This window comes from Hemiscyllium ocellatum, chromosome 22 (genome assembly GCF_020745735.1).
Source record: "Hemiscyllium ocellatum isolate sHemOce1 chromosome 22, sHemOce1.pat.X.cur, whole genome shotgun sequence".
NCBI lineage: Eukaryota > Metazoa > Chordata > Chondrichthyes > Orectolobiformes > Hemiscylliidae > Hemiscyllium > Hemiscyllium ocellatum.
This window is the reverse complement of record NC_083422.1, coordinates 55,671,858-55,689,964: the sequence shown is the minus strand read 5'-3', so window position 1 is coordinate 55,689,964 and position 18,107 is coordinate 55,671,858. Positions and strand designations below refer to the sequence as shown.

Here is an 18,107-nt window from a genome sequence, read left to right as displayed (position 1 = left end):
AAGGATCACTGCCTGGTCAGACAGCTGTGAGGGATCACTGCCTGGTCAGACAGCTGTGAGGGATCACTGCCTGGTCAGACAGCTGTGAGGGATCACTGCCTGGTCAGACAGCTGTGAGGGATCACTGCCTGGTCAGACAGCTGTGAGGGATCACTGCCTGGTCAGACAGCTGTGAGGGTTCACTGCTCTGTTTTGTTCACCTCCCACATGACACCTGCTCCCTGACTCTCCTCTCACCCCGTTTTGAAGTACCTCTGTTTTGATTTCTTTTCCTCAAAGTTCTGAAACTTGTAGTGAAAAGTAGCAGTAATGGAAAAGCGGGTTATTTACCAGATGAAATCTCTCTCCCTTTTTAGTGTTTTCTTCTGGTGTCATGTAAAACTTTGAACCTGCATATGGGAGTGAGTTATTCATGATTTTATGTTTTGACTGACATTCACTTGACAAATGCTGTTTGTTTAGCTCAGAATTTAAGGAGAAAGGATGGGATATCCACCTACTGGATCCCTGGATCCCCCTCCAAGCGCACGCACATTCTGAATTATCCTAGTTTTTTCTGGGTGCTTTCCAATATCAAAGCTATTCATTCCTGTGAACATTTCACAGATTCCATTCTCTCACTCTCTTTAGATTTTCTAAAAAATATAAGTCGTTCACAGAATGTAGGTGTCGCTGGCTGGGCCCAGCATTTATTGCCCGTCCCTAGTTGCCCCCTTGACAAGGTGGGGGTGAGTTGCCTTCTTGAACCACTGCATTCCTCACAGTGTTGGTCCACCTACTGTGCTGTTAGGGAGAGAATTCCAGGACCCGGGAACAGTGAAGGAACACCGATGCAAGTTTCCAGTCATGTTGGACTCGCATTTTTTTATATAATATATTTTTATTAAGAAAAAAAGGGAGATTTTTAAATATTACAGCAAATACAAAACAATGCAATTCAAAACAGTACAAATATAGTACAAATATTGTACAAAACCAAACCCAAATAATAAAAAATATTCCCCAACCCACCCTCCTATATGAATGTATAAACATATATAGAGAAGTATAAAATTTAAAAAAAACCTAAACTAGCTATTTAACTGACTAAATAAATACCTAACAACAAACAAATAAATAGTAATAACTCAGCCCAACCAAACAAAACACTCATACATTCACAGTTCCTCCTCCCTGGATATTGGACTCATGAAACACAATCGTTACGGCTATATAAAAGCCTTTGTTAGTGTGGCAGATAAATCGGTGTCCAGGTATTTCAAAAAGGGTTGCCATGTCTTGTAAAAATTCTCAGTTTTGTGGTGTACCATAATTGTGAGAAAATCCAGGGGAATATGCTCCATAACAATCTTCCGCCAACCCGACAGGCCTGGGGGGTTTTCTGATATCCAACCTAGCAAGATATTCTTCCTTGCACAGAATGTAAGAATATTGAAAAGTTTTGCCTTATGTGAGTCTGTAGGAAATACAATGGGTAGGCCCTAAAGGAGCGAAATAGGGTCCTTCTCCACCCCTACACCTAAAATCCTCTCCATTGCATCCACCTCAGCGCTCCAATATGTTTGAAGCCTGTCACAAGACCAAAGACAATGGGTAAGAGTACCCGTGCAGACCTTGCACTTGGGACATGTTGAAGATATCCCTGGTTTAAATTTTGACAAACGGTCTGGGACTAAGTGGACCCTGTGGAGAATCTTCAACTGTAAAGCATGGATCCTGTTGCAAATTGATATCTTCCTTGCATTCTCCCAAATACCCTCCCATGCCTCTGAAGAAACTTCAACAACCAGCTCCCTTTCCCACATCTTACAGAGTCGATCAGACTCATCTGAAGTGGCACCCCCCAATTGGTGATATAAATTACTGACAGAGGGTGTAGTCTTAGCCCTTAGTACCCCACTTTCTTTGTCAGGTTTGTGGGGATCAGTCAAAAGTGTGGTCCTTTTTTGAATAAAATCCCAACTTGAAAAAAAATGAAAGAGGTCTCTATTAGATAACTCGGACTTCTGTACTAACTGATCAAAGTACATCATTACATCTCCCTCAAATAAATCACCTATGCAAGATATACCCCTAGATGCCCAACGTTTAAATCCTGAATCTATCATACCTGGTTGAAAACTCGGCATACCCACTAAAAGTGTAAACAAAGATGTTTTGCCAATATTACCTTCCCTCTGCCGAATTGCTCTCCATGCTTTAACAGTGTTGATGAATATTGGGTTATGGCAATATTCCCTCACTGTCCTCACCTTGTCCAAAAACAGCAAACTGATAAGGGGGCACCTTGCCTGGGAGGCTTCGATATCTAGCCATATTGAAAGAGGGTCCCCACAAACCCAATCACTTACGTAGGTCTAAAGCGAGCTTAACTGGTGATTTTTAATGTCCGAAAAATCTACTCCCCCCCAATCTGTGAGGCAACTGCAGTTTGGCTAATTTAATGAGGGGCCGTTTACGGTGCCAGATAAAGGAGCTGAACCAACCGTTCAGTCTCCTGAGTGTTTGTGTATTGAAAATCAGGGGAGCATCCATATAGGGTATAGTAAACAAGGGAGAATATTCATCTTAATAAGCGCTATCCGACCCAACCATGAGACTGGAAGTGTCTCCCATCTTTGGAGATCTTGTTTAATTTTTTCAAATAATTGAGTAAAATTGGCTTTGAACAGCCAATCCAGAACTGGAGTAATGAATATGCTCAAATACACAAAACCCCCCTGTGACCACCTAAATGGGAATCTATAGTCACTTTCAAGAGCCAACTCTTTTGTAAGACCACCCATAGGCATAGCCTCTGATTTAGCAAAATTAAGCTTATACCCTGAAAAAGCGCCAAACGCGTGAATGCATTGTATCAGGCAAGGCACTGAAACTGCTGGATTTGTCAAGAAAATTAGAACATCATCTGCATACAGCGAGATATTATGTAATTTTGACCTCACTTCTGGAGCTGATATATTGAGATCTCCATGAATGGCCTCTGCCAACGGTTCAATCACCAACGTAAAAAGTAATGGTGAAAGGGGACAGCCCTGCCGGCTGCCCCTAGAAATATTAAAATTGCTTGATCATACTCTATTGGCAATGACCGTCGCGAGAGGTACACTGTAGAGAACCTTTACCCATCTTATGAAAACTTCGCCCAGACCAAACCGGTCTAGAATATAGAAAAGGTACGGCCACTCAACTCGGTCAAATGCCTTCTCTGCATCTCAAGAAATCACCAATCCCTGTATTGACTGCTGTTGGCATGCTTGAACTACGTTAAGCAGCCTCCTAACATTATTGGAGGATCTGTGACCCTTTATGAAGCCCGTCTGATCCTCTTTAATAATAGAAGGTAACACAGTCTCCAGGCTTAACGCAAGAGCCTTAGAGAGGATCTTTAAGTTCACATTTAAGAGCGAGATGGGGCCTGTATGAAGCACAGTCTTCCAAATCCTTCCCTTTTTTAAGGATGTGAAATATGACCTCTCTCAGAGATGGTGGGAGACAATCATGACTGTATGAACTATTAAACATATTCAGCATCGAGCCTGACAGTATACTTATAAATTCCTTATAGAATTCACTGGGAAGTCCATCAGGACCGGGCGCCTTTCCAATCTGAAGCTGCCTCACAGCTTCCTGCACTTCTTGCTCTGATAATGGGGCATTGAGAAAGGACTGTTGTTCAGGAGTCACACCCGGGAGCTTCAGATCTCTAAAAAAGGATTCCATTTTGGCCTGCCCCTCCTCGCAATTCTCAGACTGATATAACTTAGAGTAGAATCTATGGAACACCACATTAATCTTTTTAGAATCATAAGTTAGGTTCCCAGACCCTTCCCTAATCGCTGTAATGGTTTGTGGGGCACTTCTCTTTCTGGCAAGGTATGCTAAGTATTTGCCTGGCTTGCCACCATGCTCATATAACCTTTTCTTTGCAAAAGCCAGCTCCTCCTTTGGCAACTGTGTGAGCACGGAATTTAGTGCAGACTGCAGTGCCGTAATCCTCTGTAGTTTGACCAACAAGGGTCTGTCAAAATAGGCCTTCTTGGCTGCCTTCAGCCGTGCTTCAAGGAGACATTACTGCTCACCCTTCTGCCGCTTCCTACTTGTGGAATATGAAATAACTATCCCTCTGGCATAAGCTTTGGCAGTTTCCCAGAGAACAGATGAGCTATCAACCGAGCCTATGTTGATGTCTAGGAATGCCCGAAATTCCCAAGAGAATTACTCCACAAACTTGATGTTCATGAGAATAAAGGGGTCCATTCGCCCGTACCTTGAATTCACTGTAACATCCTTAATCCTAACCATGAGGTACACTGGAGCATGATCAGAGATGGCAATATTACCAATCGTACAGGATGCCACCAGATCCAGGGTTACTGCAGGGGTCAGAAAAAAAACAATCCTCGAGTGACATCTATGCAGATTGGAAAAAAACATGAAATCCCTGCCTGTAGGGTGGAGACACCGCCATATGTCCACCAACCCTAATTCCCCACACAAACCCAAGAACTGTTTAGTTTGTGCAGAGGGTATTGAGGGACCTTTAGGCAACCTGTCTACGTGGGGTCCATGAGACAGTTAAAATCTCCCCCTAGAATGATGTGCTGAGACTTGAGACTTATCAGTTTAGCAAAAGCATCTACCAAGAATTTAAGAGGATGAGCTGGGGGACAATAAAGATTTAAAACACCACATTCTTCCCCATTTATCAAGGCTTTAAGAATTACAAACCTCCCGTATGTGTCTTTAACATATTCCAACAATTTAAATGAGAGATCTTTCCTAACCAATATAGCCACTCCCCTACTTCTGGTATTAAATGATGAAAAATAAACTCAGTCAAAGCCATTCTGCTGTAATTTCAGGTGCTCCTTGTCATCCAAATGTGTCTCCTGTAACAAAGCAATATCCACCTTCTCCTTTCTAAGACTCAAGAATACCTTCTTCCTCTTAATTGGTGAGTGATTCACTTGATATTCCAGGTACACCATTTAATCAAATCATTAGCTATAATCTTCTGCAACTACATTTAAATTCCAGAGAGGAGGAACCCGAACCACAAATTGCTGAGCCTTTGTGTTTAATGGTCCACCAAATATAAAAACTACATAAACTAAAACCACTACATTTAGCAACATACAAAATCATCAAAAATAAAAAACAACAAAATCCAGAAAACAAACCAACGTATAAAGCGCCAATAGCGTTGAGTAGGGGAACTCACATGCTGCCCGGAGGGGGCAACTACCCGTCCCGAACTGCCCATAAATAGGCATCTAACCATCTCAATCACCTTCACTTCTCCCAGCTGGAGCTGCATCGCAAGCACAAGCTAAAAATAATAAACACCCCATAGAATGTCAATATGAATTTTAAAAAATAATTTTATTAAAAATGGGGGAATAAATACCCAACCCATCCTTTGGTATGTCCTAACTTAGAAATTTAAAATGTACATCTTAACCACCGCCAGACATAGTTTGAACCAAATTATTATCAATAGAGGGAAAAAAAAGAGGAAAAACAAAACTCCAACTGGATTTCCTCCATTTCTTTTACAGAATGATAAACGCATACCCAAACAACAATATTTATACATACTACAATTGTTTAAATTAGGTTAGTTTGTCCACAAAGTCTCTTGCCTTCTCCGATGTGTCAAAGAGATGCATGGATCCATCTAAGGTGATCCGAAGCACTGCCGGATATCTCGGGGAGTACTGAATCCCAAGCTCCTTCAATTTTCTCTTGACACCATCATACGATTTTCGTTTCTGGATCACTGCCGGTGAAAAGTCCTGAAGAAACATGATCTTAGACCCCTTGTAAATTAGGGCCTTTGGATCCTTCCCCTGGAGTCTGGAAGCCTCCATGACTCTCTCCTTATCCCGGTAATGATGGAACCGCACCAGGAAAAGATGAGAGCGTTGACCCAGACCTGACCTCCATGCTGCGACCCAGTGAGTCCTCTCTATCTTCAATCCTCTCATGCTAGTCTCCAAGTCAAGGAATTTTGGAAGCCAATCTTCAACAAATTCCGCAGGCCGCTCACGTTCCATACCCTCAGGCAGACCGATGATCCGAATGTGTCTTCTTCTGCCCCTGATTTCAAGATCATCCACTTGGTCACGCAAATTACGAACCTGCGACTTCAGGGCTTGGATCTCTTCCTTGAATGAACTGGCATCAGCTTCCACCGCTGTGACCCTGTGCTCCACCTCATTCGTCCTCTTCTCCAGGTCCCCCAGCTGCTGCTCATGCTTCTGCAGCATGAGAGAGACTGGAGCCAGCTTCTCTTCAATCTGTTTCCCCGAGATTTTGAGAGCTGGTTCACCAGGTCCTGGAGAGTAATCTGCTCTGAGGCTGCTGCAGGCTGAGCTGCAGACCCAGCCTCAGATGATCCTCCTCCCTTTTTAGGCATTTCTGGACAGCTGAAAATACAGGTAAGTCAATTTTTAAATGTTTTTTGGGGCTTCATAATCTTTCCAACGCCCCAAGAAATCCTGATGACCTGGGTTGGGTGGGTTAAAGGACCGTCTTGCTCCTGCTGCGATACGAAGCTCTGCAGCGTGATCTTCTCAGATTGCCGCCATCTTAGATTCCCCCCCCAGACTCGCATTGTTAATGTTGTTTCTTTGTCCAGGGACGCGAAGTTTCTCCAGCAATTTCTGTTTTTATTCCAAGTCAAGGTAATGAGTGGCTCGGAGGGGAACTTGCAGTGGGAGGTGTTCCCGTGTATCTGCTACCCTAGTCCCTCGAGATGGTGGAGGTTGTGGTTTGGAAGATGTTGTTCTGTCCTCCTCATTGGTCACCTGATGGATGGTAATGGTAGACTCAAAGATATGAGCAAATGGCAGAGGAGAGAGATTCTTCCGTGGGATGTGGGTGTCACTGGCAAAACCAACATTTGTTGCCCATCCCTAATTGCCCTTAAACTGGGTAGCTCATCCCATTCAGTGGGCTGTGAGGAGTCAACCACATTACTGTGGGTTTGTAGTCACATGGAGGCCAGACCGGGTAAAAATGGCAGAGTTCCTTCCCTAAAGGAAGTTAGTGAACCAGATGGGGTTTTACAACAATTGGTGATAATATTGTTCACTGTCACTAAGACCAGCTTTTTAATTCCAGTTTTATGAATTAAGTTTAAATTCTGCGATCTACTGTGTTGGGATTTGAACCTGTGTGAATTGACTGGTTTTCACATGGACACAATGAGCCAATGACCTCTTTTGGTGCTGAATCATTCTCTGATCATATGGCAGTCTCACGAGAGTCTTGCTCCTCTCTCTGTCTTTTTCTATCTCACTCTATCTCTGTCTCTCTCTTTCTTTCTCTGTCTCTCTCTTTCTTTCTCTTTCTCTCTCTCTCTCTCTCTGTCTCCCCCTCTCTCTGGTAAAACTGACAAGCCTCCCTGATTACTTTAATGAGTTCTCATCACCTCCTGAACCTGTCAGCTTTTTATTCAACTTCCTCATTATTCCAATTTAGATTGCAGTAAAGTGGCAGAAAATGTGGATTTTAAATTTCCCCCTCTGGCTGAGGTGATTGCTACAATTTTTTCGTCAGACCATTTTAAATGTTCCTTTTTCTCCTGTTAGGAGACTTCCAGTTTGTTTCTGCCACATACCGACTGTTCAAAATCCCGGCCAACTGTCCGAAAGAAAAGTGCTGTGTGACTTACAACGGATCGATCAGAGGCTTTAAGGAAAAGCTGAAGTTTGATGTCAACTACACCTTTAACGTAAGGTTCAGGTTTCAAATCCTAGTCCACTCAAGATTTGCAACTGTTTTGATTATTCAAGAGGCTGCTCTCTCACACAGAGAGAGAGAGCGAGCTGATGGTGCTTTCACCTGAGGGCCACCCTGCCTCAGGTGAGGGAGGAGAGATTGGGAAGGTAACCCCGTCTGGTGTGGGAGTTGAAGCCATATTGTTGATGTAATCCTCGAACCAGCTGTTCAGCCAACTGAGCTAACCAATCGCGAGGGGACTGCACTGAGAAGTCCGAGGCCATTAGACTGGGAACCTGGGGACAGTTGGATTGGAAACACTGGGGCCATTAGACTGGGAACCTGGGGACAGTTGGATTGGGAACACTGGGGGCTGTTAGACAGGGAACCTGGGGACAGTTGGATTGGGAACACTGGGGCCATTAGACTGGGAACCTGGGACAGTTGGATTGGGAACACTAGGGGCTGTTAGACTGGGAACCTGGGACAGTTGGATTGGGAACACTGGGGGCTGTTAGACAGGGAACCTGGGACAGTTGGATTGGGAACACTGGGGGCTGTTAGACTGGGAACCTGGGGACAGTTGGATTGGGAACACTGGGGCCATTAGACTGAGAACCTGGGACAGTTGGATTGGGAACACTGGGGGCTGTTAGACTGGGAACCTGGGGACAGTTGGATTGGGAACACTGGGGCCATTAGACTGAGAACCTGGGACAGTTGGATTGGGAACACTGGGGGCTGTTAGACTGGGAACCTGGGGACAGTTGGATTGGAAACACTGGGGGCTGTTAGACTGGGAACCCAGAGGTATGTGTTCAAGTTGTTCCATGATTGTTAAGGAATTTTAAATTACAAAAGATAGTAAAATATAGAATTTTCTTTTCAAAAAAAACTGCTAGGATCAGTAACGGTGACCGTGAAACTAAAGGGAAGGCAGTTTGTCATCATTAACCATCAGGCTCTCTCGGTGACTCCAGGCCCATTGTCATGTGATCAGGTCTTCATTCGGAATTGATCCAGCGAGCCATTCAGCTCAAATCGATATTCTCAAGGGCTGCTGGATATCGGTAGCAAAAAGTGGCCCTGCCCTAGCCCAGGAAACACAGACAAACTGTCGAGGTGTTAAAAATCTCCAAACCAGTAAATTCCAAGGAGGTGCGGTGAACCTGCAGTGATCGTTCACAGCTGACTGGTGTCAAGTGTCTCTGCACGTGGGAGTTCACTCTCCGAAAAATAAACAAGTAGTGAAATTCACAGCTGACCGTTGAGAAACTCAGTAAAGGGAGCTCCTCACAACAGGGAAAATAGCTAAGTGTTATTTTTATGTCTAACCATACTCGCTTTTTTTGTAACTCTAAAATAAGGAGTAGGGTGAATTTTTATAATATGTTTTCTTGAGAATTGTCTCTAGATCAAACTTTTATTAACAAATATTGCCTATCAGTTCGTAGTTCCTTGAGAGTGGAATCATGGGTCAATAGGATAGTGAAGAAGGTGTTTGGTACACTTGCCTTTATTGGTCAGTGCATTGAGTATAGAAGTTGGGAAGTCATGTTGTGGCTGTACAGGACATTGGTGAGGCCACTTTTGGAATACTGTGTTCAATTCTGGTCTCCCTGCTATACGAAGGATGTTATGAAACTTGAAAGAGTTCAGAAAAGATTTACTAGAATGTTGGAGGGTTTGAGCAATAGGGAGGGGCTGAATAAACTGGGATTGTTTTCCCTTGAGCGTCGGAGGCTGAGGGGTGACCTTATAGAGGTTTATAAAGTCATGAGGGGAATGGACAGGGTAAATAGACAAGGTCTTTTCCCCAGGATAGGGTAGTCCAGAACTAAAGGGCATAGGTTTAAGGTGAGAGAGAAAATAATTAAAAGGGACCTAAGGGGCAACTTTTTCACTCAGAGGGTGGTACGTGTATGGAAAGCTCTGCCAGAGGAAGTGGTGGAGCTGGTACAATTACAGCATTTAGAAGGCATCTGTAGAGATATACGAATGGGAAGGGTTTAGAAGGAGATGGGCCAAATGCTGGTAAATGGGACTAGATTAATTTAGGATTTCTGATCGGCATGGATGAGTTGGGCTGAAGGTTCTGTTTCTGTGCTGTACATCTTTAAGACTCTAAAAGGTGCTTCTCTCTTACAATATGTGCAAGGAAACAGGCCATTCAGCCCAGCCACCTGAGACTTCCCTCTTTCTATCCACTTCATCCTGGCTTGTCAGCATCTCCGTTTCCCTCTTGTACTCTCCCTGTGTCCTTTGGAAAGTGGACAGGCAGGAGGCTGGAAGTACCTTTTGGGTTACGCCTGAAACATTGACTTCTCCACCTCCCTGATGCTGCCTGGCTGGCTGTGTCCTTTCAGCTTCCTGCCTGTCTACTTTGGATTCCAGCATCTGCAGCTTTTTTGGCTCCTTTGGTACGTACCCAGCCTGCATTCCCCTACCCACTTCCTGCGGAAGCGAGATTTTGAGATGGTAGTGCTTGCCTCCTGCCTGCTTTTCCAGCTCCCCCTGAATTAAATTCTGTTTCCTTTCTAAATCCTGTTGCTCAGGAAGGAGAGGCGGTGATGGTGGACGGAGAGATAGCAGCAATTCTTCAGGGATCGCGTTTCGCTCATGCATTCAGCATTAAGCCAGCTGGAAAAGTGGCTCCATGCTCTGGAGAAGATCCGTCCACTGAATCAAAGGTAAAAGCCGATGAAACGTACAGAGGGGCATTGGGCCTGTGTCCACACTGGAGACTGGCAATGCCTGGGGTTTACTAAGGCAGACCATTCAACACGACAAGCCGTTAGAGAAAGTTAGCCTGTTCCGACCCTACTGCAGATGGCTCAGTGGTTGGCACTGCACCCTCACAGTGCCAGGGACCTGGGTTCAGTTCCAGCCTCAGGTGACCGTGTGGAGTTTGCACATTCTCCCCATGTCTGCGTGGTTCCCCTCCGGGAGCTCCAGTTTCCTCCCACAATCCAAGGATGTAAAGATTAAGGTGAATTGGCCATGCTAAATTGTTCATTGTGTTCAGCACTGTGCAGGTTAGGTGCATTAGTCAGAGGAAATATAATAGGGTAGAGGAGTGGACTTGTTGGGCCAAATGGCCTGCTGGAGGAATTCTATTCTATTCCTATTCCTATTCTATTCTACTTTCCCAACCCTATTCATCTTTCCCTACTGGCCTATCATTTATCCCTTGTACACTGAAGTAAAGGGTGGGCACAGCTTGGGCCGTTGAGTTCAGTTGGCTGTTGGCTGGTTTGCAATGTGCATTGATGCCAACAGCGTGGGTTGAATTCTTATACCAGCTGACGTTAGCTTGCAGGACACTGCCTTCCCAACCTTGGCCCACTCCCGAGATGAGGTGATCCTCAGATTAAACTCTCCTCTCGTCTCCGTCAGGAGAGAGTGGTCCTCATGACGTGGAGATGCTGGTGTTGGACTGGGGTGGACCAATTCAGAAAGTCACATGACACCAGGTTACATTCCAACAAGTTTATTTGAAATCACAAGCTTTCGGAGCGCTGCTGTTTTGTCGGGTGCAGTGGTTTGTTAAGTGACAAAGGAGCAGTGCTCTGAAAGCTTATGATTTCAAATAAACCTGTTGGACTATAACCTGGTGTCGCGTGATTTCTGACATGGTCTTCTTAAACTTGTGAGGACTTTGTTGCACTTAAACACTACCCTTTAAATGTAGCTTCGCTCCTCACCTCAACTGCTGCATGGCACTTAGCAGACAGCAGAGACGTGTCGTATTGTGGAATGGAGAGGAGAGAGGGGCAGTGCTGGAAGGCCACAATCCAGACAGACAGACAGACAGGGAGAGGCACCTCCAATACACACACAGCAAGGATAGGAGACAAACAAGAAAGAGTTTTCTCTGAGTCATGATCCTGACTTGATTTTCCTGCTCCACGGATGCTGCTTGACCTGCTATGCTTTTCCAACACCACACTAACCTTGACTCCGATCTCCAGCATCTGCAGTCCTCATTTTCACATTGGAAACATTATTGCTGTTCCTTCATTGTCACTGGGTCAGAATCCTGGAATTCCCTTCCTCTGGGCACGATAGCACATGGACTGCAGCAGTTTCAGGATGCCAGTGCCAACTGCTGTGTGCAGTTACTTATGCACCTCGGAAACACTTTATTGTGATCCTAACAACTGGGTTTAATCTCCGGGGTGATTAAGGAAGTGTTATGAATACAAGTGACGATCCTCATATTCTGTGAGCAATACATTTTTAAAAAAGAAGTTTGGGAAATTTTTTTTTGAAAGCTTGGCGGTCTCTCAGCCTGGCATGGCCTCAGAGTGTACTTCCGGTCCTGAGGTGGTGATACCAGGTCGACCTCCCGGCATAGTGACCCCTGAGGTGGAGCCAGGCTTGGTCTGGATTAAGGCCCAATGTGGACTGGAAGCTTGGTGTCCACACGAACTGGGTCGGAAAACAGTATCTCTGTCCTTTTTGGTCTCCGTTCTGTATTTCTAAAAGGCATTCGGATAAATAAATGGGTAGGAAAGGTTTAGAAGGATATGGGCCAAGAGGAGGGAAATGGGGGTTAGTGTGGATAGACATTGTGGTCAGCATGAACCAGCTTGGGCCAAAGGGCCTGTCTCTGTGCTGTCGGACTCTATGACTCTAACTTATTCCAAAATCTGCAGTGCTGGACTTTCTCTCTAACATCTCTGTTTTTCCAAGGACCTGAACTGTAAAGGCTGTACTTGGGGACCTAAGACAGTACTATAAGCAGTTACTTACACACTTTTCACTGCACCCATTTGAGTACATGTGACAATAAAGCTAATTCTAAAAACCAAAGTAGTGGGTTCACCATCAGATAGCTGAGGTTTTCACCTGAAACAACACAGCTCGAAACGAACAATCAGGTAAGTATTCGGTGAGTTTGGTTTTGGGCTCTAGAGGGGAGTGCATCAAAGGTTTATCAGACTGATTCCATGGAATAACAGGACTCATGTCAGAAGTGCAACTGGATCAGTTAAGATTATAATAACCAGAGTTTGGGGAGGGTGGAGGGAGAGTGTTGGTCCTCAAAGAGACGTATAAAATTCTAACATAATTACACAGGGTCAGTGCAAGAGGGATGTTCCGGGGAATCCAGAACCAGAGATCACAGTTTGTACGGGAAGATTTTAGGGATTAAGATGATTATTTGACCCAATGAGTGGGGAGCCTGTGGAATTCTCTGCCACCGGAAGCAGTTGAGACCAAAACATTGAATGTTTTCAAGAAGGAATTGGAGGTAGTTCTTGGGACTAAAGAGGTCAAAGGGAATGGGGGAGAAAGCGGGGAAAGGGGACTGAGTTAGATAATCAGCAGTGATCCTGGTGAATGATGGAGCAGGCTCGAAGGGCCAAATGGCCTCCTACTTCTGTTTTTGAAGTTTCTGTGTAAAGCTAGTTGAAAGTTAAACGTTTACTAAGGTAATTTGCAATACTTAGTAAACCCTCCCCAGGATGTAGAAAGGCGGTGAACTAAGGAAAAAGGCACAATAAAATTAATCTGGGATATGTAAAAAGAATACCAAAACTTCGGGTTTCTACATCTCTTTACAAGTGAAAGGGTGCAGAAGCCAAAAGGCTCTGATAGTTGAGATTCCTGGATGTTGACAGAACAACCTCGGTTATCCGAACATCAGTTATCCGAATTTCGGATTATCCAAACAAGATCTCAAGGTCCTGTGAAAATGTTATCCGTTATCCAAACAAAATACTCCCGACCTGTCTCGTTCAGATAATTGAAGATGTTCTGTACTGATGTCAGTGTATTTTGATGCAAACTTTCCTCATTATTGATTACAGGATGCAACACACAATTGGAACAGAACTGTGGAGTGATTGAGGAGAAGGTAGAGGTTCAGTCATGTCTTGACTGGGCCAGGTTAATGAATGTGACAGGACTGCATTGGAGTGTATTCACTGTAAGGGGAGGTTGGATAAACTTGGATTGTTTCTGTTAGAATGTCACAAGCTGAGGGGCGATCTGGTAGAAGTGTATAAAATTATGGGAGGCATCAATAGGGTGGGAAATTGGAGTCTTATTCCCAGCTCACTGAAACATTGTGTGTGTGAGAGAGAGGAAGAAAGAGAGAGAGAGAGAGAGGTAGTGATAGTTTAAGTGGAAGGTCAAGAACCAGGTGCTGAATTTCTCAGGCCCAGCAGCTTGGGTGACTGTAGTATTGCGATCACATCAGCGGACTGATCATTTAGGGGCCCGGACTAAAACTCACCATGGCAGCTGATGAATTGATTGGATTTGGGCAGCACGGTGGCTCAGTGGTTAGCACTGCTGCCTCACAGCGCCAGAGACCCGGGTTCGATACCAGCCTCAGGCGATTGTCTGTGGGGCATAGGTTAAAGGTGATGGGGGAAAGTTGAAAGGTGGTGTGTGAGGAAGGTATTTGCCACAGAAGATAGGGGTAGGTGCCTGGAATGTGCCACCAGGGGAGGTGGGAGAAGCAGAGACCATAACAAGGTTTAAGAGCCATTTTGACAGACACATGAATAGGCAGCGAATAGAGGGATACAGATCACATACAGGCAGATGGGATTAGTGTAGAATGGCATTATGGTCAGCACAGACACAGTGGGCCGAAGGGCCTGTCCTGTGCTGTTCCACAATCTGTGCAATTCTGCCCATAGCCTGGAAAGCAATTGTGCTGCTTTAACTATCCTGGCAACTGCTAGAATAAATTCAGCCCAGTTTGGTAATCACATCTTACACTCAGTCCGCTTGGATCATACTGACATAGAGAATAGCAACCTCGGCTGATATTTAATTTGCATGGTTTAACATTAAAGGTACAGTGGGTAGCGTCCTTGCCTCCAAGCCAAAAGTTCTAGGAATTTGCGGTGGCTGCTGTGACAGTGAATTGCCTTTACTTTAGAAAACTAACGTTTTGAAATAACCCATTTACCAAATATTTTCTGTAATATTGGCCAAACAGGCTGTGCAGAGTGATGTTTAGTCTCGTCTGCGTGTCATAGTGAGGGATCGGCTGGTGGATAACAGTGTGTTGACAGGACTGTACCAGTACAGTCTCTTCTTGAACATTATGTGTTCACTTTGAAGTTGGAAAAGAAAACAGAATTATCTAATACTGTGAGCTAAGCTGTGTAGACAACACTGTAACATTGGAAATATAAACAGTGGGTGCTGCTGAAAGTACCTATAGAGAGTGAAAGAGAGACCATACTGGAATTGAAACTTACTTGCTGTTTTTCTGTGTACCTACAGCTTTGCTTTCATATTAAGTCCTTAACATTCTGAATTAGCATTTAGTCCCATTAGCAAATTGACAAATTTGCAAATTCTTATGTCCTTGTGGTTTTAAAAAGCAGTGTGTCAGTGGGTAATGTGCAATCGACACTATTCAGAAATGGGTGAAAGTGAGGACTGCAGATGCTGGAGATTAGAGTCGAGAGTGTGGTGCTGGAAAAGCACAGCAGGTCAGGCAGCATCCGAGGAGCAGGAGAATCGACGTTTTGGGCAAAAGATTCCTGATGAAGGCCTTTTGCCCAAGGCATCGTTTCTCCTGCTCACAGGGGGAGCTTTTCCAGCACCACACTCGCGGCACTATTCAGAAATGGCCCTCAGAATTTGTAGGGTGGCCATTTGTTTTAGTGGTTTTATTGTTGTACTTTGAGGTGTATTGTCCACCACGTTAATGCTGTTTTTAGATTGTGGTTTGACAGAGACTTCACAAATCTGGTTTTCACTGCTGAGAGTTTTCTGACTGGGAATGTGAAACAGCAGCTCACTGAAACATTGTGTGTGTGTGAGAGAGAGAAAGAAAGAGAGAGAGAGAGATGGTGATAGTTTAAGTGGAAGGTCAAGAACCAGGTGCTGAATTTCTCAGGCCCAGCAGCTTGGGTGACTGTAGTATTGTGATCACATCAGCGGACTGATCATTTAGGGGCCCGGACTAAAACTCACCATGGCAGCTGATGAATTGATTGGATTTGGACAGCACGGTGGCTCAGTGGTTAGCACTGCTGCCTCACAGCGCCAGAGACCCGGGTTCGATACCAGCCTCAGGCGATTGTGTGGAGTTTGCACACACTCCCTGTATCTGCGTGGGTTTCCTCCAGGTACTCCAGTTTCCTCCCACAGTCCAAAGATGTGCAGATTAGTTGGATTGGCGATGCTAAATTATCCATAGTATCCACAGTAGGTTAGGTGGGTTGGCCATGGGAAATGCAGGGTTATAGGGTTATGTTAGGCATCAAAGCATTTTTAGGACAAAATGTTCCCGTCAAACTTTCATATTTTCCCAATGGAATGTCGCTTCTCACTCTTTAACATTGTGTGGAACTGAAGAGACCTATTGACGTGTTGGATCTTATCTTTGGCTTCTAGTGGCATTACAGCTAACTTTGTGCTCTTGACCCTTTGAATCTGTAATGGATCCTACTTAGCAGTTGATTGAATATAGGTGGGATGCTCTTTGGAGAGTTGGTATGGACTTGTTGGCCTGTTTCCGCACTGTAGGAATTCTATGATTTATTATTGTCACGTGTCTAGGTGGGTACAGTGAAACGGTCTGTTTTGCAGGCTGTACATGCCGATCATAGTATGCAAATGTCATAGAACCGGGCAAGGAATACAATGTTATGGCTGCAGCAAAGGTGCAGAAAGTGCAAGATCAGCATTCGATTTGAAATTTGTGAGGTCCATTCATCAGTCAGTCTAATAACAGTGGGGAAGAAGCTGGTCTTGAACCTGTTGGGTGTGTTTAAACGTCTGCCTGATGAAAGAGATTCTAAGCGGAGTGGGAGGGGTCTTTGCTGTTGGCTGCCTTTCTGAGTCAGTGAGAAGTGTAGGTCTATCTGAATTCTGATAAAATGTCAGCAATACAGAGGCTCGTCTCCGTAATCCAAATGCAACTCAAAGATGTGCAGGTTCGGGTGAATTGGCTAGGCTAAATTGCCCAGCTTGTTCAGGGATGTGGACGGGTTGGATCGAAGGGTCTGTTTCCATGCTGTACATCTCTATGACTGTATTAGGGGAAAGTGAGGACTGCAGATGCTGGAGATCAGAGCTGAAAATGTGTTGCTGGAAAAGCGCAGCAGGTCAGGCAGCATCCAAAGAGCAGGAGAATCGCTGTTTCGGGCATGAGCCCTTCTTCAGGAAGAAGGGCTCGTGCCCGAAACGTCGATTCCTCTGTGACTGTATTAGTCAGGGGTAAATGTACAGTAATAGGGTCGGGAGATGGGACTGGGTGGGTTACTCTGCCGAGGCTCGGTGTGGACTTGTTGGGCCGAACGGCCTATTGCCACACTGTCGGGATTCTATGATTCTAATGTGACCAGTTGTGTAAAATGAAATTCTGCTGTTTTCAGTCAGCCTGGCCCTACATCTGACTCCAGAATCATGACAACGTAGTTGACCCATAACTTCCATGCAGCAGGCAACATGTAGCAGGGCTCTCTCAGTAATGCCCACATCCCATGAAAGAAACGTTATTGTGTACCGTGTCCCCCACACCAACCAACCAACCACCAACCAACCTGTTGCATTTTTGCCTGCCTCAGCCTTTCCTGAGGAAATTAGGGATTTGATGCAATCAGGTAGTTCAGAGCTCTGTTCTGGGTGTGGGACAGCTGTCAGAGTGACATGTTTCCTTATTTGAAAGAGATTTTTTACAGCATTAGACTCAAATCACCTATTTTTGTTTCCAGATTTTTTCAAATCTGAATTCCAGCTCTCAATGTAGTCGTGGTATGGTTTACTAAAAGTTCTGAGGTCATTCGTCCTGGGCCTCTGGATTTACCTGTTTGTGACATTCTTACCAGACACTTGATAAATCCACTCCCATGTTGTTTAGTTCAATATTTGCTTTGTCACTTATGTAACTTTTCCGGTGTTTTATTTTGAAAAGAACGCTCTAAATTAACAAGTTTTGCTTGTTGCAGATTTTCTTGCCCCTTTTTCTGGAACTAATAATTAACTTTGAGATTACAAACGCCAGTCTTTTGCAGTTGTTTCATGCAAGGTCAAGCTAAGTTCGGAAACAATATACTAAATTATGTTGAGTATGATTGAGGTAAGCATGTGCACACAATTGATAAACTTGTTAGGCATCAAAGCATTTTTAGGACAAAATGTTCCCGTCAAACTTTCATATTTTCCCAATGGAATGTCGCTTCTCACTCTTTAACATTGTGTGGAACTGAACAGACCTATTGACGTGTTGGATCTTATCTTTGGCTTCAAGTGGCATTACAGCTAACTTTGTGCTCTTGACCCTTTGAATCTGTAATGAATCCCACTTAGCAGTTGATTGATGTAGCAGATGGTTTTACAATGTCAAGTGGACGAGATTGGATGCTGGGAGAGAAATAAGATTTCTTTCACCAGAATTG

At 44.5% G+C, this 18,107-nt stretch overlaps 1 protein-coding gene across 1 annotated transcript in view; it reads left to right on the top strand.

Annotated features, from left to right (window-relative positions):
* Nucleotides 1-18,107, top strand: part of as3mt (arsenite methyltransferase) — a 64,491-nt gene that overhangs the window by 36,436 nt on the left and 9,948 nt on the right. The window contains exons 9-10 of the mRNA XM_060842507.1: nt 7,599-7,741; nt 10,284-10,418. Of these exons, the coding sequence (XP_060698490.1) occupies nt 7,599-7,741; nt 10,284-10,418 (278 nt within the window). The remainder of the gene's footprint in view (nt 1-7,598; nt 7,742-10,283; nt 10,419-18,107) is intronic.